Source organism: Balaenoptera ricei, chromosome 7 (assembly GCF_028023285.1).
Source record: "Balaenoptera ricei isolate mBalRic1 chromosome 7, mBalRic1.hap2, whole genome shotgun sequence".
Lineage (NCBI taxonomy): Eukaryota > Metazoa > Chordata > Mammalia > Artiodactyla > Balaenopteridae > Balaenoptera > Balaenoptera ricei.
Genome location: NC_082645.1, coordinates 14,755,915 through 14,776,513, shown reverse-complemented (window position 1 = coordinate 14,776,513; position 20,599 = coordinate 14,755,915). Strand labels below are relative to the sequence as shown.

The following is a 20,599-nucleotide window of genomic DNA, read 5'->3' as shown; positions in this document are numbered from 1 at the left end:
TGAGCCGTTCTGGGAACACTGACAGGTCAGGAAGTTTCTAACCATTGTTGTTTCCAGGGAGCATATAGTGCTCAAGTAAAGTTCAACAGTGTGACTTCCTCAAGATTTCATTAGGGGGGACTCTTCTGGAAGCAAAAACCTGTACTTCGTATTGTTGACCAAATGGCTTTTTAAGATGAAAGTTAAGTCGTTATTTTAAAAAAGAAAGGAAGAAAAATGCCTTGAAAAGAGGACCTTTTGATCACGCCACTTAGTAACTCATCGTACCTCGCCAGGCTTGGAACTACAAGTCCCAGAGGGCAATGCGCCACTTCCTCCCCGTACTAAGGGCGGGAATCAAGCGCCTCGCTGCATGATGGGAACGACACTTAATTTCCGTATGATGGAAAATTTAATTTTAGCGGGTCTTCATTTTTCAGAAGAGTAAATTAGAAGGTCCTCAAACAAGGCGCGGACGGAGAACCCATATAGTAACATTATCATCTCCATGGGGAACGGACCAGGTTCCTCCAAGGGAAGGTTTTAACCGCAGCCGCGGCTCCCGCTCAATTTTCCCAGTAGTCTCCTTTCCGGTCGTGTCGTGCGTCATTACCGTTGCGGCTTCTCATTGGCCGGATGACAGGTGACGGCGCCTGCGCACTGAATTCTTTTGACGGTCGGGGGCAGGCGCCATTTTGGCCGTAGAGGTGCTTCTGGGAAGTAGTGCGCTGACCTACACACCTTGCCAGCCTGCCGGGTATGGCCTCTTCTGCCGGGGCTTTCTAGGTCGAAGTGTTCGCGTCTGCAGCTGTTGCTGCCTTACTCTCCGCAGCCTCCAAGGCCTCTAGTCGGGCGGGAGCCTCTGAGCACCGCGCCGTGCCGTCGGTGGTCACAGCGCCGGGAAGGAGGTGACAGGGGCGGCGCGGGGCGCAGACACTCCCCGCCGAGAGCCGCCTGCCATGGACTCGGAATATTACAGCGGCGACCAGTCAGGTGGGGCCCGGACCTAGGGGACAGGGCTGGGGGGCGGAGCGGTTACTTGGCCGGGCTTGGCCTCGCACTCCCGCGGGGGAGGGGTGGGGAGGGGAGGGACGCCCCGGAGACGTTCCCTCCGCGGACTGGGTCTAACGTGGAGTGAGGCTGAGCGCTGAGAGCCAGCCGACGGGCTGCGGCCCCCGAAGCTAGAACCTCGGAGAGGGGATTCTAGAGGGACAGCTGTCTTCTGAATCGGCGAAGGACGTCGCTGCAATAGGGAGCCATACATCAGACACTGTGTGCGAAGTACGAGGGAAGGTCTCCTGATAGGGGATTTTTTTCAGGAGTTGAGAGTGATTTTCGAGAATCCGAGGGAGTTAGCTGTTCAGTGGGGTTGCAGGATCTTATCTAGACTTTTCACTAGGAGTTGGGACTAGTTTGATCTCGCCTGCAAACTAGTTTCTCCCATTAAAGAACACGTAGGACCCAAATTTGAGTTGTATACATATTTTAGAATAAGGCGTGTTCCTCTGGGGCTTACTAGCGATTTTTGTTCCTTTCCTTCACTCTGAGATCTTTCCCCTTTCTCCTCACTGAAGTTCTCCATTCTTTTCCTGTTTAGTCTGTAAACACGGGGCCCCTCTCTGCTAACACCGTGCTAGCCAGCGGAGATCCAAAGACGAATAAGGCAGAACCTCGTGGGGAATAAAAACGTTGCTTTTGCTTTCCTATTGTGTCCTAGTTCCATTGAGTATTCTCTATCAAAAGGGCTTAAATAATTTTCTAAGCGTTAATTACTCCGTTGTGTTTTGAGTTCACTTCGATTCCTTATTATGTGATGGCGAATAGTAGTGACTGCAAACACGTTTCCAAACACATACTGCTGTTTTGCTTTAAACTGCAAACACGTTTCCAAACACATACTGCTGTTTTGCTTTAAACTGCAAACACGTTTCCAAACACATACTGCTGTTTTGCTTTGCTTTCCTGATGTTTTCAAAATAGTTGTCAGTTTATTTGTGTTTTTAAATTACTTTAAAATAAGTAATCATATGTAATATGTGTATATAACGTACTGAAAGACATGAAAAGTTAGCAATTTCCTGACTTTTCATTTTTTTAGCCATTTTTTGACGTTCATCCCTGTATTCCTAATTTATGCTATCTTGTTGCATCATTTTTAGGCATTGTGTAACGACTTCCTGTTATGCTAGGACAGGGTCTTAGCCTCTTCTGTGCCCTCTTTCCCCCATATTCCAACCATTGAAGCGCAAGTTTTCGTTACACTTCAGAATTTTTTATTATGACTATATAATAAGAATATTAAATATTAAATATATATATTTTTACTCCTTAGCTAAGTAGAGAAGCTGATTAGTATGATACTGATTTTCCTGTAGTTGAGTGCTTCATTTTTATAAATTTATTTATTGGGCTTCCCTGGTGGTGCAGTGGTTGAGAATCTGCCTGCCAATGCAGGGGACACGGGTTCGAGCCCTGGTCTGGGAAGATCCCACATGCCGCGGAGCAACTAGGCCCGTGAGCCACAACTACTGAGCCTGCGCGTCTGGAGCCTGTGCTCCGCAACGAGAGAGGCCGCGACAGTGAGAGGCCCGCGCACCGCGATGAAGAGTGGCCCCCGCTCGCCGCAACTAGAGAAAGCCCTCGCACAGAAACGAAGACCCAACACAGCCAAAAATAAATAAATAAATAAATTAAAAAAAAAATTTATTTATTTTTAGTAAACTCCTAACCAAGGCTTCCCATATTCTCCAACAACTCTAAATTCCTCTCAGTACAATTTTACTTTGTATCTTTAAAGTATTGGTTAAAGATAGGTAGCAATTCATTTTATAATAGTATAGTAGTATATGCTTTACTTTAGGGAGTTTACACTATTTCTGGACTGGAGTTCCTTGTGCTCTTCATTCATAAACAAATACTGTACCAGACAGTGTTCTGGGCTCCAGGGATTCAGCAGTGAACCAAAAATCGCTGTTCTTTTGGCACTTTCTTTCAAGCGAAGAGAGAAGCGCATTAAACAAAACTAACTTGGAAAGTCATGTAGTACATCAGAAGGTGGTAAGTAAGTGCTATGGAGAAAATAGACTCGGTTATTTTAACATAAAGTTGAAATAAAGTGCACACTATTAGTTTGTTGACTTGGTCCTTAGTGATGTTTATTAAGCTTCCTATTCCTTTAATGATATACTCTCGCTGCCACATGTGTCAACAATACAAGTTACGATTGTTGGTATTTATGTAAGTATTGTACTGTTGTCTTATTCACAAATTAGCATCATTAGTTATGCTTCATCAGTGGTAACCCTTGCTCTTACATTATTCTTGATTCATTGTGTTCGTTTCGGTTGTAGATGTCATCCATCTTACACCTTAAGTGGGTTTTTGTTTTATTTTTAAGCAGATGATGGTGGCGCTACCCCAGTACAGGATGAACGGGATTCAGGGTCAGACGTTGAGGAGGATGTAAATGAGCAGCACTCTGGATCAGACCCTGGAAGTGTAGAGCGTCATTCAGAGGTATTGGCTAAACAACATCTTTGGGGAGGCTTTTCCCTTGCACATTCTATGAGACCTGTTTTATTTAGGAGTTGTAGAGAGCCTGTCTTAGGGTCTAGGCTTCAACCCCTTCAAAAATGATAGAGAACTGCTTTCAAAGTAAATAAATAGGGATCGTCTGGTTACTTATGAAATCACAGGGAAATAAGTATTGATTGAGTCCCATTTTGGATATTAGGCAGTTTCAACTGTGCTTATTGATTCAGAAAATAGGCCAGGCCTTTGATATTTGGCTAGGCTTCCCCATTCCCAGAATGATGTCTTAGTGGGGCAGTGCGGATTTGCAGTCTGAAGAAACATCAATTGAAATAGAAAGTTATGGTGGTTATCACCTAATAAATTTATATGATTTTAATTGCTTCCCTGGTTATACAGTCTGTACTGCACAATGTTAACAAAATAAAATTGGGACTTTTTCAATAATTCAGCTGTAAGTTTTTGGTAAACACAAACTGAAACGTAGGAATGATAAAAGATGGCCAATATACAAAATATTTTGCTTTGACTACACATGCACAGAAAATTGTCCAATTTTAAGTAGTAGATGCAGTTGTTAGAGATTGTATTATTGACTCTGTCCGTTGACATATCACTAGTATATTCATATATCCAACAAATATTTTTTGAGCACCTGCTATGTGTCAGGCTCTTCTGAGTGACTAAATGAGGTTCCACTGCCACGAAAATCCTCTCCTTGGATTTATTTTCCAGCAGGGGGAGAAAGACATTAAACAATATACACTTTTTTTTTTTTTAAATTTTTTTATTTTTGGCTGCATTGGGTCTTCGTTGCCGCACACGGGCTTTCTCTAGTTGCGGCGAACGGGGGCTACTCTTTGTTGTGGTGCGCGGGCTTCTCATTGCGGTGGCTTCTCTTGTTGCGGAGGATGGGCTCTAGGCGTGCGGGCTTCAGTAGTTGTGGCACGCGGGCTCAGTAGTTGTGGCTTGCGGGCTGTAGAGCGCAGGCTCAGTAGTTGTGGCGCATGGGCTTAGTTGCTCTGCAACATGTGGGATCTTCCCGGACCAGGGCCAAATCAGTGTCCCCTGTATTGGCAGGTGGATTCTTAACCACTGTGCCACCAGGGAAGCCCTCCACACTTCTTTTTAAAAATTGTAGTTTGTTAGGAAGTGATAAATGCTGTGGAGAAAGAAGAAAGTTTGAACAGAGTGAAGGGTGCCAAGGTGGAGGGCAGGCTTTGGTGTTAAATAGGGAAGTACACATAGGCCTTATTGAGAAAGTGACATTTGAATCAAGACGTGGAAGGAGGTGAAGGAATAGCACGTGTCTATGTAGGGGATGAAAATTCCTAACAAAGATCTAAGGTTGGAGCCGTTGTGGCTAGAATAAATAGGCGGCAGGTGAGATCAGAAGTGAGAGGAAGGCTTATCTTTTAGTTATTTTGACGTCGTTCAGTTTTTGGTACACTCTTAAGCATTTAGACTAAATTCTAATTAATATGTAATTGATAGGTAGAAATTATTTGATAACATAAACATTGTTACAGTTTATTTAGTGTATAATATCTTAACTTTCCATTTTGGAAAGCAGCATCAGGAGATTGACTGATGGCTTCATGCTTCAGTTATAAATGTATAAATGTAGTGTTGACTTTCTTTTTTTCAACTACTTTTTTTAATGAGATGGATTCTAAATAAATAAATGTGCATGTTGAAAATTTGGAAATCATATAAAAGTTTAAAGAAGAAAATTGAAGTCAGCATATTCCTGTCACAGAAATGACTATTAACTTTTTTACATTATTTCTCTTGCGTTTTTATTCTTTCTATAGAACGTATGTATACGTTTTAAGTTACTTGTGATTTTTCTATATATGTTACGTATCAATATAACATTTTTATCTCTTCACTTAACATTATACTTAAGTATTTCCCCATGTTGTTAAAGATTCCCACTAAGTGTAATTGTTAATGGTTGCATAATATTTCATAATATGGATGGACTATTACTTATTCAACAGTTTCCTGATTATTAACATTTAGACTGTTTAGCTATTCTAAATGAAGTCTGCCATGAACATATTTTTGTGCTTTTCGTAGATTTTCCCCTCCAGGAGGGTTATCCTAATTTGCTAAACTTCTAGTAGTTTGAGTGCCAATTGTACCCTTGAAAGAGTACAGTTATATTAAATGGAGCAGTGCAGGTTATAGCCCCCAAACTTAAAAGATGTGTATTAGTTTCCTATTGCTGCCATAACAACCTGATACAAATTTAGTGGCTTAAAAAAACAGAGATTTGTTTCTTACAATTCTGGAGGTCAGAAGTTCAAAGTGGGTCTCACTGGGTTAAAATCAAGGTGGCACCAGGGCTGTGTTCCTTCTCTAAGGAAGAATCTGCTCTCTTGCCTTCTCTAGCTCTACAGGCCACTTGCACTCATTGGCATATGGCTTCTTCCTCCATCTTCAAAGCTAGAACTGTCGCATCTTTAAATCTCTCAGATCTTTGCTTGTGTCCTCACACGTCTGTCTCTTACTCTGACCCTCCTGCCTCCCTCCCATGAGGACCCTTCGTGATTATACTGGGCCTACTCAGATAATCCAGGGTAATCTTCCTATCCTTAATTACATCTGCACATCCCTTTTGCTTATTTACACGTTTTGGGGATTAGGATGTGGACATCTTTTGTGGGGGCATTGTTTTGCCTGCTGCAAGATGGTACTCACAACATGATTTTTCCAAATAATGTTTTTCCCGTTTGTATTTTGGAGTTCAGGCTAGTTGTGGTTTGTTTTTTTGGTTTGTTTTTTAATTCATTTTATCTATAGTACTCATTCTGCATGTGTTTCTTTAGATCTCTAAGGAAACTGTTAAAAAAGATCAAGATAATATTTTAAAACTTAATGCAAAAAATATGATGAAAAAAATCAAAATCTTAAAGTCAGGATCAGTAACAGTGCTTTACTGGTCCATATTGGAGCCTGAAGCAAAAGAAGACTTAGTCATATGTATGCTAGTATTTAAATTTTGATATTTTGTTCATCATGGATTTTTGTGTCAAATTTGACCTTTAAAAATATCACCTTTTTTTTTCAAATATCTTTATTGAGATGAATTTACATACCATGCAATTCACCCATTTTAAAGTATGCAATTCAGTGGTCTTTAGTATATTCACAGTAGTACAGCCATCACCATAGTCAATTTTAGAATATTTTCATCACATTGAAAAGAAACCCTTTAGCTGTTACCTCCTTATCACCCCCACCCCCCAACCCCTCCTTGTTCTGGACATTTCATATGAATGGAATTACATAACGTGGTCTTTTGTGACTGGCTTCTTTCACTTAATACTTTCAATGTTTATCCAAGTTGTAGCATGTATCAGTACTTCATTCCTTTTTGTGATCAGTAATATTCCATTCTTTGGAGATCCCACATTTTGTTTATCCATTTGTCAATTGATGGACATTTAAGTTGCTGCCACTGTTTTTCACATTTGCTGCATCAGTTTACATTCCCACCAACAGTGCACAAATGTTCCCTTTCCTCCCCATCCTCCCCAACACTTGTTATTTCTTGTCTTTTTGATAAGAGCTGGTGTGAGGTGATATTGTAGCTTTGACATGCATTTCCCTGATGATGAGTGATCTTTTCATGTGTCTGTTGGCGATCTGTATGTCTTCTTTGGCCAAATGTCTATTCAGATCCTCTGCCCATTTTGTTATTGGGTTATTTGTTTTTTTAATGTTGAGTTGTATGAATTCTTTGTGTATTTTGGATATTAACCCCTTATCAGATATATTTTTTGCAAATATTTTATTCTATTAAGTAGGCGGCCTTTTTGTTTTGTTGATAGTTTCCTTTGCTATGCAGACTTTTTAGTTTGATATAGCTCCTTTGTTTACTTTAGCTTTTGTTTCCCTTTCCTGAGGAGACATATCCAAAAAAACATTGCTAAGACCAGTGTCAAAGAGTCCACTGCATATGTTTTCTTCTAAGAGTTTTATGGTTTTAGGTCTTACATTTAAGTTTTTAACCCATTTTGAGTATACTGTTGTATATGGTGTGAAAGTAACCCAGCTTGATTCTTTTTCATGTAGCTGTCCACTTTTCCCAACACCATTTATTGAAGAGACTATTCTTTCTCATTGTATATTCTTGGCTCCTTTGTTGTAGATCATTTGACCATATATGCATGGGTTTGTTTCTGGGCTCTCTATTCTGTTCTGTCGATCTATATGTCTGTTTTTTATGCCAGTGTTAACACTGTCTTGACTACTGTAGCTTCGTAATATAGTTTGAGATCAGGGCATATGATGCCTCTGTGGCTTTGTTCTTTCTCAAGATTGTTTTGGCTATTCAGTATCTTCTGTGGTTCTATAGAGCTTTTAGGATTATTTTTTCTAGTTTTTTGAAAAATGTCATAATTTTGAAATGGATTGCATTAAATCTGTAGATTGCTTTGGGTAGTATGGTCATTTTAACAATATCAATTTTTCTAATCCATAAGCACATAATAGCTTTCTTTTTATTTATGTCTTCGATTTTTTTTTTAATTAATTAATTTTATTTATTTTTTATTTTTGGCTGTGTTGGGTCTTTGTTGCTGCACGCAGGCTTTCTCTAGTTGTGACGAGCGTGGGCTACTCTTCCTTGCGGCGCGCGGGCTTCTCATTGTGGTGGCCTCTCCTGTTGTGGAGCATGGGCTCTAGGTGCGCGGGCTTCAGTAGTTGTGGCTCGCGGGCTCAGTAGTTTTGGCTCGCGGGCTCTAGAGCACAGGCTCAGTAGTTGTGGCACACGGGCTTAGTTGCTCTGCGGCATGTGGGATCTTCCCGGACCAGGGCTCGAACCCATGTCCCCTGCATTGGCAGGCGGATTCTTAACCACTGCACCATGAGGGAAGCCCTGTCTTTGATTTTTTTTATCAGTGTCTTACAGTTTTCAGTGTACTCTCCTTGTTGGTTAAATTTATTCCTAGATTCTTTTATTCTTTTTGAGGCAATTATAAATGGGATTGTTTTCTTAATTTCTTTTCATAGTTCATTGTTACTGTAAAGAAGTGCAACAGATTTTTGTATATTGATTTGTATCCTGCAACTTTACTGAATTCATTGATTAGTTCTATCAGTTTTCTGGTGGAGTCTTTAGGGTTTTCTCTATATATTATGTCATCTGCAAATAAAGACCATGTTACATCTTCCTTTCTGATTTGGATGCCTTTTATTTCTTTTTCTTGCCTAATTGCTAAGCCTTCCAATACTGTGTTGTATGAAAGTGGTGAGAGTGGACATTCTTGTCTTGTTGCTGATCTTAGAGGAAAAGCTTACAGCTTTGCACTATCGAGTGTGATGTTGGCTGTGGGCTTGTCATATGGCCTTTATTATGTTGAGATACATTCTCTCTTTGCCCAGTTTGTTAAGAGTTTTTGTCATGAATCAAAGTTGAATTACTTTTTTTTTTTGCATCTATTGAGATGATCATGTGATTTTTAGCTTTCATTTTGTTAATATGGTATATCACATTGATTGATTTGTGGATGTTGAACTATCCTTGCATCCCTGGAATAAATCCCATTTGACCATGGTGTATGATTCTTTTAATGTATTGCTGAATTTGGTTTGTTAATAATTTGTCGAGGATTTTTGCATCTATGTTCATCAAGGATATTGGCCTATAATTTTCTTTTCTTGTGTCCGTGTCTGGTTTTGGTATCAGGGTAATGCCAGCTTCATGAAATGAGTTTGGAAGTGCTCCCTCCTCTTCAAGTTTTTGGCACTCTTTGAGAAGGACTGGTCTTAATTCTTCTTTAAATGTTTGGTGGAATTCACCAGTAAAGCCATCTGGTCCTGAACTTTTCTATGTTGGGCGGTTTTTGATTACTGATTCCATCTCTTCACAGTAATCAGTCTATTTAGATTTTCTATTTCTTCATGATTCAATCTTAGTAGCTTGTATGTTTCTAGGAACTTATCCATTTCTTACAGATTGTCCAATTTCTCAGCATACAGTTCTTAGTTTTTATGATCCTCTGTATTTGTGTGGTATCAATTGTAATGTCTCCTCTTTCCTTTATAGTTTTATTTCTTTCCATCCTCTTTTTTTTCTTGGTAAGTCTAGCTAAAGGTATGTCTATTTGTTTATCTTTTGTAAAAAACAGGTCTTAATTTTATTGACCTTTCTATTGTCTTTTTAGTCTCTATTTCATTTATTTCTGCTCTGATTTTTGTTATTTTTTTTTTCTTCTAATAATTTTGGGCTTAGTTTCTTTTTTCTAGTTCCTTGGGGTGTAAAGTTGTTATTTGAGATATTTCTTTTTTTTTTAATATAGGCATTTATTGCTGTAAGCTTCCCTCTTAGGACTGCTTTGCTGTATTCTGTAAGTTTTGGTATGTTATATCAATATTTCCATTTTCATTTGTCTCAAGATATTTTTTGAATTCTTCTTTGACTCATTGGTTGTTTAGCAACATGATGTTTGATCTCCACATGTTTGTGAAATTTTCAGTTTTCTTCTCATACTTCTCATACTCATACTCATTTCTACTTTCATACCATTGTGGTCGGAAAAGATGTTTGGTATGATTTCAATCTTCTTAAATTTATTAGGACTTACTTTGTGGCTTAACATATGATCTGTACTGGAGATTGTTCATGTGCACTTGAGAAGAATGTGTACTCTGCTCCTGTTGGATGGAGTGTTCTGTAAATGTTCAGTCCATTTGGCCTAACGTGTAGTTTAAGCCCAATATTTCCTTATTGATTTTCTATCTGGATGATCTATCCATTTTGAAAGTGAGACATTGAAGTTCCCTACTATTATTGTGTTGATATCTTATTTCTTCCTTAAGGTCTGTTAATATTTAGGTACTCTGATGTTGGGTGCGTAAATATTTACAAATGGTAAATCCTCTTGTTGGATTAACTCTATTATCATTATACAATATAATGACTTTCTTCGTATCTTATTATAGTTTTTGGCTAAAAGTCTATTTTCTCTGATTATAAATATAGCTACCTCTGCTTTCATTTGGTTTCCATTTGCCTGGAATATCTTTTTCCATCCTTTTTTTTTGTTCAGTCTGCGTGTGTCCTAAAAGCTGAAGTGAGTCTCTTGTAGACAGCATATAGTTCAGTTTTTGTTTTTGTTTTTCCCATCCATTTAACCACTCTATCTTTTGGTTGAAGAATTGAGTCCATTTACATTTAAAGTAAATACTGATAGGTAGGGACTTATTATTGCTATTTTGTTCTTTGTTTTCTGACTGTTTTGTCATTCCTTTTTTCCTTCTCCCGCTCTCTTCCTTTGTGGTTTGATGATTTTCTGTTAGCGGTATGCTTAGATTACTTAAAAAAATTTTGTTTTGTATATCTAGTATACCTTTTTGCTTGATGGGTTACCATGAGGCTTATGTAAAATATCTTATACCAGTCTATTTTAAGCTGATAACTTCAAGTACATGCTAAAGTTACACATTTTTGCTCTCCCCCACATTTTATGTTTTTGATGTCACGCTTTATGTCTTTTTCTCTAGTGTACTCGTTAACAAATTATTGTAGTTATATTTTTAATACTCTGTGCATTTTAATTTCTTTAATAATATTTTTACTATGGTTTTGAGGTTTTTTTTTTTTTAGTGGTTGCTCTCGGGTTTACCACATATATTAATCAGAATCAGCTTCAGACTTACGGTAGCTTAATTCCAATGGTATATAGTAAGGTTAGTGCTATGTAGCTCTATTCTTTTTCTCTTTTTGTAATATTATTGTTATACATATTAGATTTATTAATGCTAAAATCCAACAATGCGTTGTTATAGAAGTTATTTCCTTAGTGTAATACAGGTTTGTTCCCACCCACCTTCTTTGTACTGTCATTGGTCTTATGTATTACAAGTCCAGCAATACAGTATATACATATTACTTTATGCAACTGTTACATAAATCAGTTAAATTAAGAACGGAGAAAATATGCATTTATACTGTCTTTCATAATTACACAGTTATGTTTACTGGTGCTTATTGTTTTTTCATGTGGATTCACTGAGGTCACGTGCTTTCAGCCTGAAGAACTTCCTTTAGCAGTTCTTGTATGGTGGGTCTACTTGACAAATTCTTTCCTTTTCTTGGTTATCTAGAAAAGTTTTCATTTCTTTTTTGTTAATTATTTTTGAAAGATAGCTTTGTTGGATATAGGATTCTTAGTTGATAGTTTTTCTTTGAGCACTTAGAATATGTTATCCCACTGCTTTCTTCCTCCATTGTTTCCATTGAGGAGTCAGCTGTTAATCTTACTGGGTTACTCATAGGTGGTGAGTCAAATTTCTATTTCTATATATATTCTCTATTTGATATGATATTGTCATCATGCCTTTATTTTTTTAACCATGTTTACAAATGGCCACTTTGAAGTCTTTTCCTGAGAAATCTAATATCTGGTTGCTCTCACAGGCAGTTTCTGTTGCCTGCTTTTTTCCTGGTTATGGGTCATACTTTCCAGTTTCTTTGCATGCTTTTTAATTTATTGTTGGAAACTGGACATTTTAGAGTAATTGTTTAGTGACTAGCTGGATTATTTTAGTGAATACTGTTTCCTCACTCGCAGTTTTAAATCTCTGGTGTTGCATCCTCAGAGATGTGCAGTTTGGGACATGCTTACAGTCACCTGGGATGACAGTGGTATTAGTAGGCCTCTTTTTTTCTCTTTCTCTTACCACAATCAGCTGTTAAAACTCCACTGATGGCTGTGTTATTTTCAGCAATGCCCTATGGCATAAATTGCTCAACAAGTCAATCTAATCAAATTCTGGCTCCTTTGAAGGCATAATTTCTGAGGTCTGTGTTTGCTTTGTTCTGACCTCAGGATGGCTCCTCCCAGCTGTATTATTACCTGGTTATCTCCTGCAAACTAGCTGGCCTACAGTTTATCCTGTATTTTGAATCTCCTTCTAAGTGCCTTCCACCAGTTTCCAGTGTTAGTGAACTTGCCTTAGCCTGAACGTCCCCAAGCTTGGTTGTAAATGAAGTTGGTTTCTTTGGGGAAAAATTAGAAGCTATCTACTTTACTGCCTGCCTTTTCCCCAAGCAAAATCTCTGAGCCGGGGCTCTGGAGTTTGGGGTAGGGGGTGGGGAGAGAGTGACGGCAGGTTTCTTTCTGAGTGACATCCCAGTTCTAGAAGCCGAGCTCTCAGTGTGCAGTGGGGATTTGATAGCAGCCTGAGGTGCTCCTGGCTTGCCTCTCTTGGCATGGAACCACTGTCACACAAATGGGGGCAAGGGTGATCAGGGCCCCAGTATTGTCAGTGTGCTGTGCCCAAAGAAGAGCCTTCTTACTGTGATTGAGTGCTGGGCAGAAGATGGGAGCCCCCACTTGCAACTACATTTGCCTGGAACTTACCTTCAGCAGCAGGTAGCTGGAGGCAGAATGAGAAATGCTGACATCGGGCTCTTCCTGGGAAGACACCCTGCCCCTGGAAGCTGGAGGGAAAGAGGACCCTTTGTCTTTGGCTGCAGCAGCCTGGAGTAGCGTCTTTCTGACTGAGCTGTGAAGTTGAAAGTGAGGAGTGGTCTTGGTTCAGATACCAGATACTTTTGCTTCTCTTACCAAATTTTTGTAGATCCTCTTGGATAGATGTTTCTTTATTCACTCTTTGTCTTTAGGACCATTTCCAGGGGCTTTGAATAGTTGTTTTTAAATACTTTTAACCAGTTTCACTGGAGAGTGGGTCAGCAGAGCTTTTCATTTTCATACCAGAAGCCCTCATCTGGCTTAGTTTTTATCTCTTCTAATAATTGGTCAGACCTCTCCATATTCCCCCATTCACATTCCAGAAGAACCCAGGATGCTTTACTTGTCTATTACCACAGTCTCTGTTAGGCCATTTGGCTCTTTCATCTCACTGGGCCTCCTGCCTGTGTGTGTGGGTCCTGTCCGTGGCCTCCTCTGCATGGAGGGCAGCCCAGTGCTGCTTCCCTAAACAGGTGACTCTGAGAAGCCAGCTGTTGGCATTTGCAGGCAGGCCTGTATATTGCAAGACATTTAGTATCTTGGTTCCCAAACAGTAAATAAAATGGTAGTAACATATCCTCTCCAGTCATGGCCAGCCAAAAATGGTCCCTCGCATTCACAAATGCCCCCTTAGGGGAGAACCCAGAGCTACCCTTAGGCTGAGAACATTGAAATGGACAAACGAGGTGTAGAAAGCATAAGAAAGGAAACAAGAAGTATCCAACAATATAAAAAACTAGTGATTAAAATGTAAGTAGAACATTTGTAAGAATGGCAATGTGTCCATTAAAATTGTTTTCAAAGAATATTTTGTGACATGGGAGAATTCAGTGTGTGACGGCCATTAAATTAATTGTGATTCTAGATCCTTGTTTACTTTTTTAAAGTAAATTCACACAAGGAAAAGATTGGGAAGAAATTGCTTGTAAAAATTGGAAATGATGGTGATCTTTGGGTTGTTATTAAAGGTAATTTTAATTTTCTTTATACTTTCCTGTGTTGGCACATTAATATTTAAAATCAAAGGGAGAATAGTTAGAATAACTGTCCCATCATTTTATATGGTTACCTATTTTTACTAGCATGCGTCAAATAATTTTAAATATATTTAAAATTACAGAAAGGGTACATATGAAGGGCCACGGGAGGACGGGAGGGTGGGCTGAGTGGACTCTGAGGAACGAGTCTGACATTATTGCCAGATGCCGAAGCCGGTTAGGGGTGCTGGCGATGATTCTAGCTGGAGAGCTGCAGGTTCAAAGGCCTAGGATTGAGAAGGACTTGTTACATTTCAAGAATGAGTATTGTGACTGGAAAGTGGGATAGTTTAATGGAAGATGATACTGAAGAATTAAGTTTGGGTTAGATGGTGTAATAGCAAATCTCTCTTGGGTGATGATGATAAAATTTTGTATTTGCATAGCTCTTTAGAGTGAAAGGCAGTGTGATGGCCAAAGTGTAGTTTCATATATTGGCTTTGCCACTTAATAACCATAATGACTGTCAGGTCCTAGAAAAATTATTTCATCTCTGAGCCTCAGCTCCACCATCTTGACAGTGGGTTAAAATAATTATTATGAGGGCTAAATAAAACTTACGTAACAGCTCTGAAAACTGTAATAGCAGTTATGTTATGTAGGGGAGGCAAAATTTTACCCCTACCCATCTTAGGTTGGAATTCTTTAACAAAAAGACATTAACAAGTGAAAAAAAACCAGGTTTATTAACATGTGCAACATACATCACACAGGAAAAAACTCAACAGAGAGTAACTCAAAGCAGTAGCTTAGAATTCTAGTTTATATAGCATCTTCAACAGAGAGTAATAATTTTGTGGAGAAAGGACAGGACAAAGGAAAGCAGTTCTAGGCTTCCAAGGATGACAGACTGCGAAGGTAAATATATGGGAAGAAACTAATGTAGTAAAGTTTGTTTGCTGATTCCTCTGCTGGTGTCTTTGGGCTAATGACAGTCCTGTCTCCAGTAATGGGAATATCCTGCCTTTTGAAGGAAAAGGGGGGAAGGTAGAGAGAGCTACTCTTGTGTTCACTGCTTATTAATTGCCTTCAGATCAAAATTTTTATGTCAGAGGCGTATTTTGAGGGGACATAATCTGGTTTCCTTTAATTATTTTACAATTAGCCTTTACGGTAATTAGGCAGATTATTTCTTAGGGGGCTAGTCAAGAGTTAATCTTTATGAGGTTGAGGCCCACTGTTTTAAAGCAAAAGAGACTTACCTTATGAAATGAAATTTAAAAATAATATTCTTAAGTTTAGGCCTGGTTTGTTAAAGAAATCTATATATAAGCAATTGCAGCAATAAGTTGATGACATATTTAAATTATTTGTTTCTAGGTTATTATTAACATCTTTTGGGCTAGGTTTCTAAAAGGGATATGAATATCAGGGGAGTTTTCAAGTATATTTATTCTGTGTAGAGCACTTTGAGAACTCAGAATCTTCACACAACGTTGACGGTAGGGCAGATAGGGAAAAGGGGAAAGATTTTTTTAAAAATGTTTTTGAATAGTCATTACTGAAAACACATTTTTTAATAAAGCAATTTGAGCGTGAATGTGACCTAGTTACAACTAGTTGCCAGTTCTAATTTTTGTTGTTTACTCTTGGGGACTTCACTGGTGGTCCAATGGTTAAGACTCCACATTTCCAAGGCAGAGGGCATTGGTTTGATCCCTGTTCTGAGAACTAAGATCCCACATGCTGCAAGGTGCGGCCAAAAAATAAATAAAAAATTCTCTTGAACAGTGTGAAATTAGTTGTGGATTGTGGTCAGCTGGTTTTTATTCCACAGAAATACATTGAAGGTAATAAGCATTTAACAATACAGCTTGTAGATTTCATCTGCATAGAAAAGTAGTGTTCCCTTCCTGAGGGTCTCACAGGAAAAAAGTAGTGTGTGGGACAATCGAGAAAGAGATTGTTTGGAAATGGCGCATAGCTTCTCCTTGTTTTCTGACTGTAGGCAAAGCCTAGTGGGCACAAGCATCCATCTGTCATTGAAGTTGGTAACAGCCCCATTAGCGCCAACCTTACTCTGAATTGAGTAAAGATGGCAGTCTGCAGTCCTTTGGATCTTTCCACAGAGACGTGATAGTATAAGTAAAGTATTCCTATGGGGAGTACATCAGAGCCCGTAGAAGATTCTTGTTGGCTTTTGCTGTCCCTTGTTTACCCTATTTCTTACCAGTTCTTTTGATTCCATCTACACTTCTTTTTTGTGTGTTAGGTTTCAGCCTTTGTCTTTGAGTCTACCAAATTGAGGAGAAGAACATTGTTTTGCTTTGGTTCTTTTTTGTTAAGCATTGTCTTGTGGGTTTGTTTTATTTCAGTGAATTTAATTTGAGTATCTTCTGTATACTGAAGGTAAAAGATAGTTTTTTGATCTTAAGGTCATTTATTCAATCATGTTATGAAGATAAATGTGTAAAAAATCACCTTTCAGTGAGGTAGAGATACAGGATGCTATGGGGACATGTAAGAAGGAATGACTGACCAGCTCAGCCTTCATAGATGATGTATTTGAGCTGAGTCTTGAAGGGTGAATGTTTTGTAATTAATAAGGTATTTTTGTTATAAATGATTAACAACATGTATTGAATGCTCACAGGCACATGCTAACTGCGTTACATGCATTTGGTCCTCTGAACGGCCCTCTAACTTATAGATACTATTTCTGACTCTGTCATATTGAGGAATTGAGGTTTTGAGAAGTTAAGAAAATTTCCCTGGATTACACAGTAGAAGGTGGTTGCGAGCTAGGCTTTGGACCCCAGGTCTTACCGACACTAAAGGCCACGTTGTGAACTGTCACATTATATTGCAGAGTCCATTCTACCTAGAGAGAAGGATGGAAGAGGCTTCAGGAAGGGGGTATTTTTGCCTAGTGTTGAGGTATGAAAAGGACTAGGTGAGGTAAAAGCATGGAGGTAACAGTGAAGTTAGTAGTTCCATGTGTCTGCAGTAAAATTATAATGTGCGGTTAGAATCACTTGGATTAGATGTCAAAATGCAGATTCTTTGACCTCTTCCCCAGACTTACTGTATTAATATCTGGAGGTGAGAAGCACAAGAATCTGTATGTTTTCCTCCAAAGCTCCCCAAGTTATTCTTATGCAAAAGTTTGGGAACTGCTGCTGCAGCACATAGGGTTGATGGTGGTGAGAGGGCAGAAATGAGTCTGGAGAGGTAGGCAGGAGTTTGCTTCATCATTATAAACTTTTTTTAAAAAATTAATTAATTATTTATTTATTTTTGGCTGCATTGGGTTTTCGTTGCCGCACGCGGGCTTTCTCTAGTTGCGGCGATCAGGGGCTACCCTTCGTTGTGGTGCGCGGGCTTCTCATTGTGGAGCACTGGCTCTAGGCGCGCAGGCTTCAGTAGTTATGGCACATGGGCTCAGTGGTTGTGGCTTGTGGGCTCTAGAGCGCAGGTTTAGTAGTTGTGACGCATGGGCTTAGTTGCTCTGCGGCATGTGGGATCTTCCCGGACCAGGGATGGAACCCGTGGCCCCTGCATTGGCAGGTGGATTCTTAACCACTGCACCCCCGGGGAAGTCCCCATTATAAACTCTTAGACTTTGTGTAGACATTTTCTTTTTCTAGTACTCATCAGGAGTGCTTCTGTTTTTGACTGATTCTAATAAGATCAACCAGCTTTTGACAAAGGACACTGGTATACATCTTCATTTTGTTATGTGTGTTTGTGCTTGCTGTAAAGCTGGAGTTTCTCAGAGTCAAAGCCTTGCAGCGTTCCAGGACCTACCCTGGATTAACAGCATTGTGTAGTAAAAACTGGATTTCCCAGATTCTTCCTTATGCTTTTAAGATGATATGTATTGACAAACTCCAAGACGAGGATTTCAAATATATCTTCTGGAACTAAGGTCCAGTAAAACATGGTTTTGAAAATGCTCCTATAGATATTTCTTCATGGAATTTACTGTGTGACTTGGTGTTGAATGTTTTACCAATTTATGATGGAAGGTTAGAATGCAAGTTCAACAGTTTTGAGTTTCTTTTACTGGGAACAGGTGTCCTGAGTTGTTTGGTTCTTTACAAGGACCCTTATTTGACATTCTTATACTACTTTGTAATTTACAAATTGATGTTTGCTTTACAACAGTTTTATTATTTATTTTGTAATTTTAAAATGTTAATTATCTCTGTGCATGTATATTGTGGTACTGGTCATAAAGAGTGTGTTACCATTTGATTGCTGAGATAAACCACCAGATCATTCATTATGGGGAACCAGAAGTTATTTATAACTACAATGTAAATGATCATAAGAGGGAAGTGTGAGGCATTATAGACATTTCTAAAGCCTCTGAGGACACTTAGAGTGCTCAATTTCTCTGACAGTTAAAATTAGGGATTTTTTTTAATATTATTAAGAAATAGCATTTAAATGGCAGCTTCTGCTATTGATTTGTTGTACCCATATTTGACTTTTTAAAAACTGTATTTTGGATTTTTTTTAAGTTTGCAATTTAGACTAATTGCTGAAACCAGTCTAAAATATTTGAATATTGTTTTGATAACTTTTAAGGTTACTTCTTTTTTTTTAAATTAATTAATTTATTTATTTATGGCTGTGTTGGGTCTTCATTTCTGTGCGAGGGCTTTCTCTAGTTGCGGCAAGCGGGGGCCACTCTTCATCGCGGTGCGCGCGCCATGCCTCTCACTATCGCGGCCTCTCTTGTTGTGGAGCACAGGCCCAGACGCGCAGGCTCAGTAATTGTGGCTCACGGGCCCAGTTGCTCCGCGGCATGTGGGATCCTCCCAGACCAGGGCTTGAACCCGTGTCCCCTGCATTGGCAGGCAGACTCTCAACCACTGCGCCACCAGGGAAGCCCAAGGTTAATTCTTTTCCCAAATCCTATGATGTCTTTACCTAACTGCCTTCTTTAACTTGAGTCTGTCGACCAGTACTTTCTTACTGCAGTGATTTCCCACATTTTCCCCACTGTGCCACACGTAATGGATAGATACTCAGGATTTTATGAAACTCCTCAAAAATTGATGGGAATTCATAAGTTTCACAGTCATTAATTACATGTAATGTCCTTGTAATGGTTGCTTGTTTGGAATGCATACACCATGTGTTGGGAAGTCCAGGGTAGAGTGTAACAGATAAGTTTTGGGAAGACTACTCAGGTCATGGTATCTCTCCTTTCTTCGGGAGTGGCTCCCAGTGCTGTGCCCCTGCTCTGGCATTGAGTCACAGAGTAACGACATCCTCTGTTGCCATGGCCAGTTAGATCATGTCTCCTGGGAATTTAAAATTTAGATCCTGGACACTGAAATTTAGCAAGGTGAGAGCTGAGTCATGTTATTGATAGTGTTCTAGTGAAAGGTCCTTGAGTTTCCTTTTCTAAGCTCTCTGAGCTGCCTTGGTTCCTACCCTTCTTGAGCCTTTAGCCATTTATTCCACTTTGGTTCTGGAAAGATTGTTCTTTTTTTCTGGAGCTAGCCTGAGATGATTTCTGTTGTTTGCAGCTGAAATAAATTGAGTCACACACGAACATGTTATTAGAGTTATGTCATGTGTATGCCATGGAAAGCATTCCAAAAGCCAGTTAACAATTTCCCCTTCTGCCTCCTGCTTTAGTTGCCTCTGCTGGTACCTGTATGTTTCATCTTCTGCCCTCAGTAATGTAGTTAACTTCTTAATTCAGTCATCACAAACTAATTCTGAATACCTGTTGTCTACACACCTTTTATAGCTTAGTCTCATATAGATTACTTCCTGTAGGCTTTCAAAATGTCACGCATACCTTCATAACAGTGCACGTTATACTGTATTGTTATGATATATTTGGCTGGCTCATTAGACATTTCCTTAAGGTCAGGCACTGAGACATGGTCAGCTTTGATTCCTAGCACCTTACACGTGGTAGACATTAAACAAATACTTGTTCAGTTAATTATTCCTCACTTTAAATTATTCTCATTTAACTCTTTTTATTAAATGAGAAAATTAAGTAAGTAATTACTTTCTTCCACAGTAAGTAAGTAGGTAGGTAAGTAAGTAATTACTTAATTAGTAAGAATTTACTGTAATTTTGTATGTACCAGACACCATTCTGTGCTCTGAAGCACAGAGCGTGCCTTCTCAGTGAAGAAAACAGACCAAAAAATGCCTGCCTTCTTAGGGCTTACATTCTGGATAGTTAATTTCTTCATCTATATTCTTTTAAAATATAAAAGAATTACCTAAATAGACATTTCTCCAAAGAAGATATACAGATGGCCTACAGACACATGAAAGAATGCTCAACATCATTAATCATTAGAGAAATGCAAATCAAAACTACAATGAGATATCATCTCACACCGGTCAGAATGGCCATCATCAAAAAATCTAGAAACAATAAATGCTGGAGAGGGTGTGGAGGAAAGGGAACACTCTTGCACTGTTGGTGGGAATGTAAATTGATACAGCCACTATGGAGAACAGTATGGAGGTTCCTTAAAAAACTAAAAGTAGAACTACCATACGACCCAGCAATCCCACTACTGGGCATATACCCTGAGAAAACCATAGGTCAAAAAGTGTCATGTACCACAATGTTCATTG

General features: G+C 39.0%; 1 protein-coding gene across 6 annotated transcripts in view; it reads left to right on the top strand.

Annotated features, from left to right (window-relative positions):
- The first annotated feature begins 664 nt into the window (after positions 1–664).
- IWS1 (interacts with SUPT6H, CTD assembly factor 1) overlaps positions 665–20,599 on the top strand; it is a 65,328-nt gene continuing 45,393 nt past the window's right edge. For 4 of the 6 annotated variants that reach the window (XR_009504179.1, XR_009504180.1, XM_059927693.1 and 1 more), the window contains exons 1-2: positions 665–972; positions 3,377–3,495. Coding sequence is in view for 4 of the 6 variants with exons in the window: in XM_059927693.1 (XP_059783676.1) it covers positions 939–972; positions 3,377–3,495 (153 nt within the window). In the remaining 2 variants the exon portion in view is untranslated. The remainder of the gene's footprint in view (positions 973–3,376; positions 3,496–20,599) is intronic. The other 2 variants (XM_059927694.1, XM_059927696.1) reach the window with 1 other exon arrangement.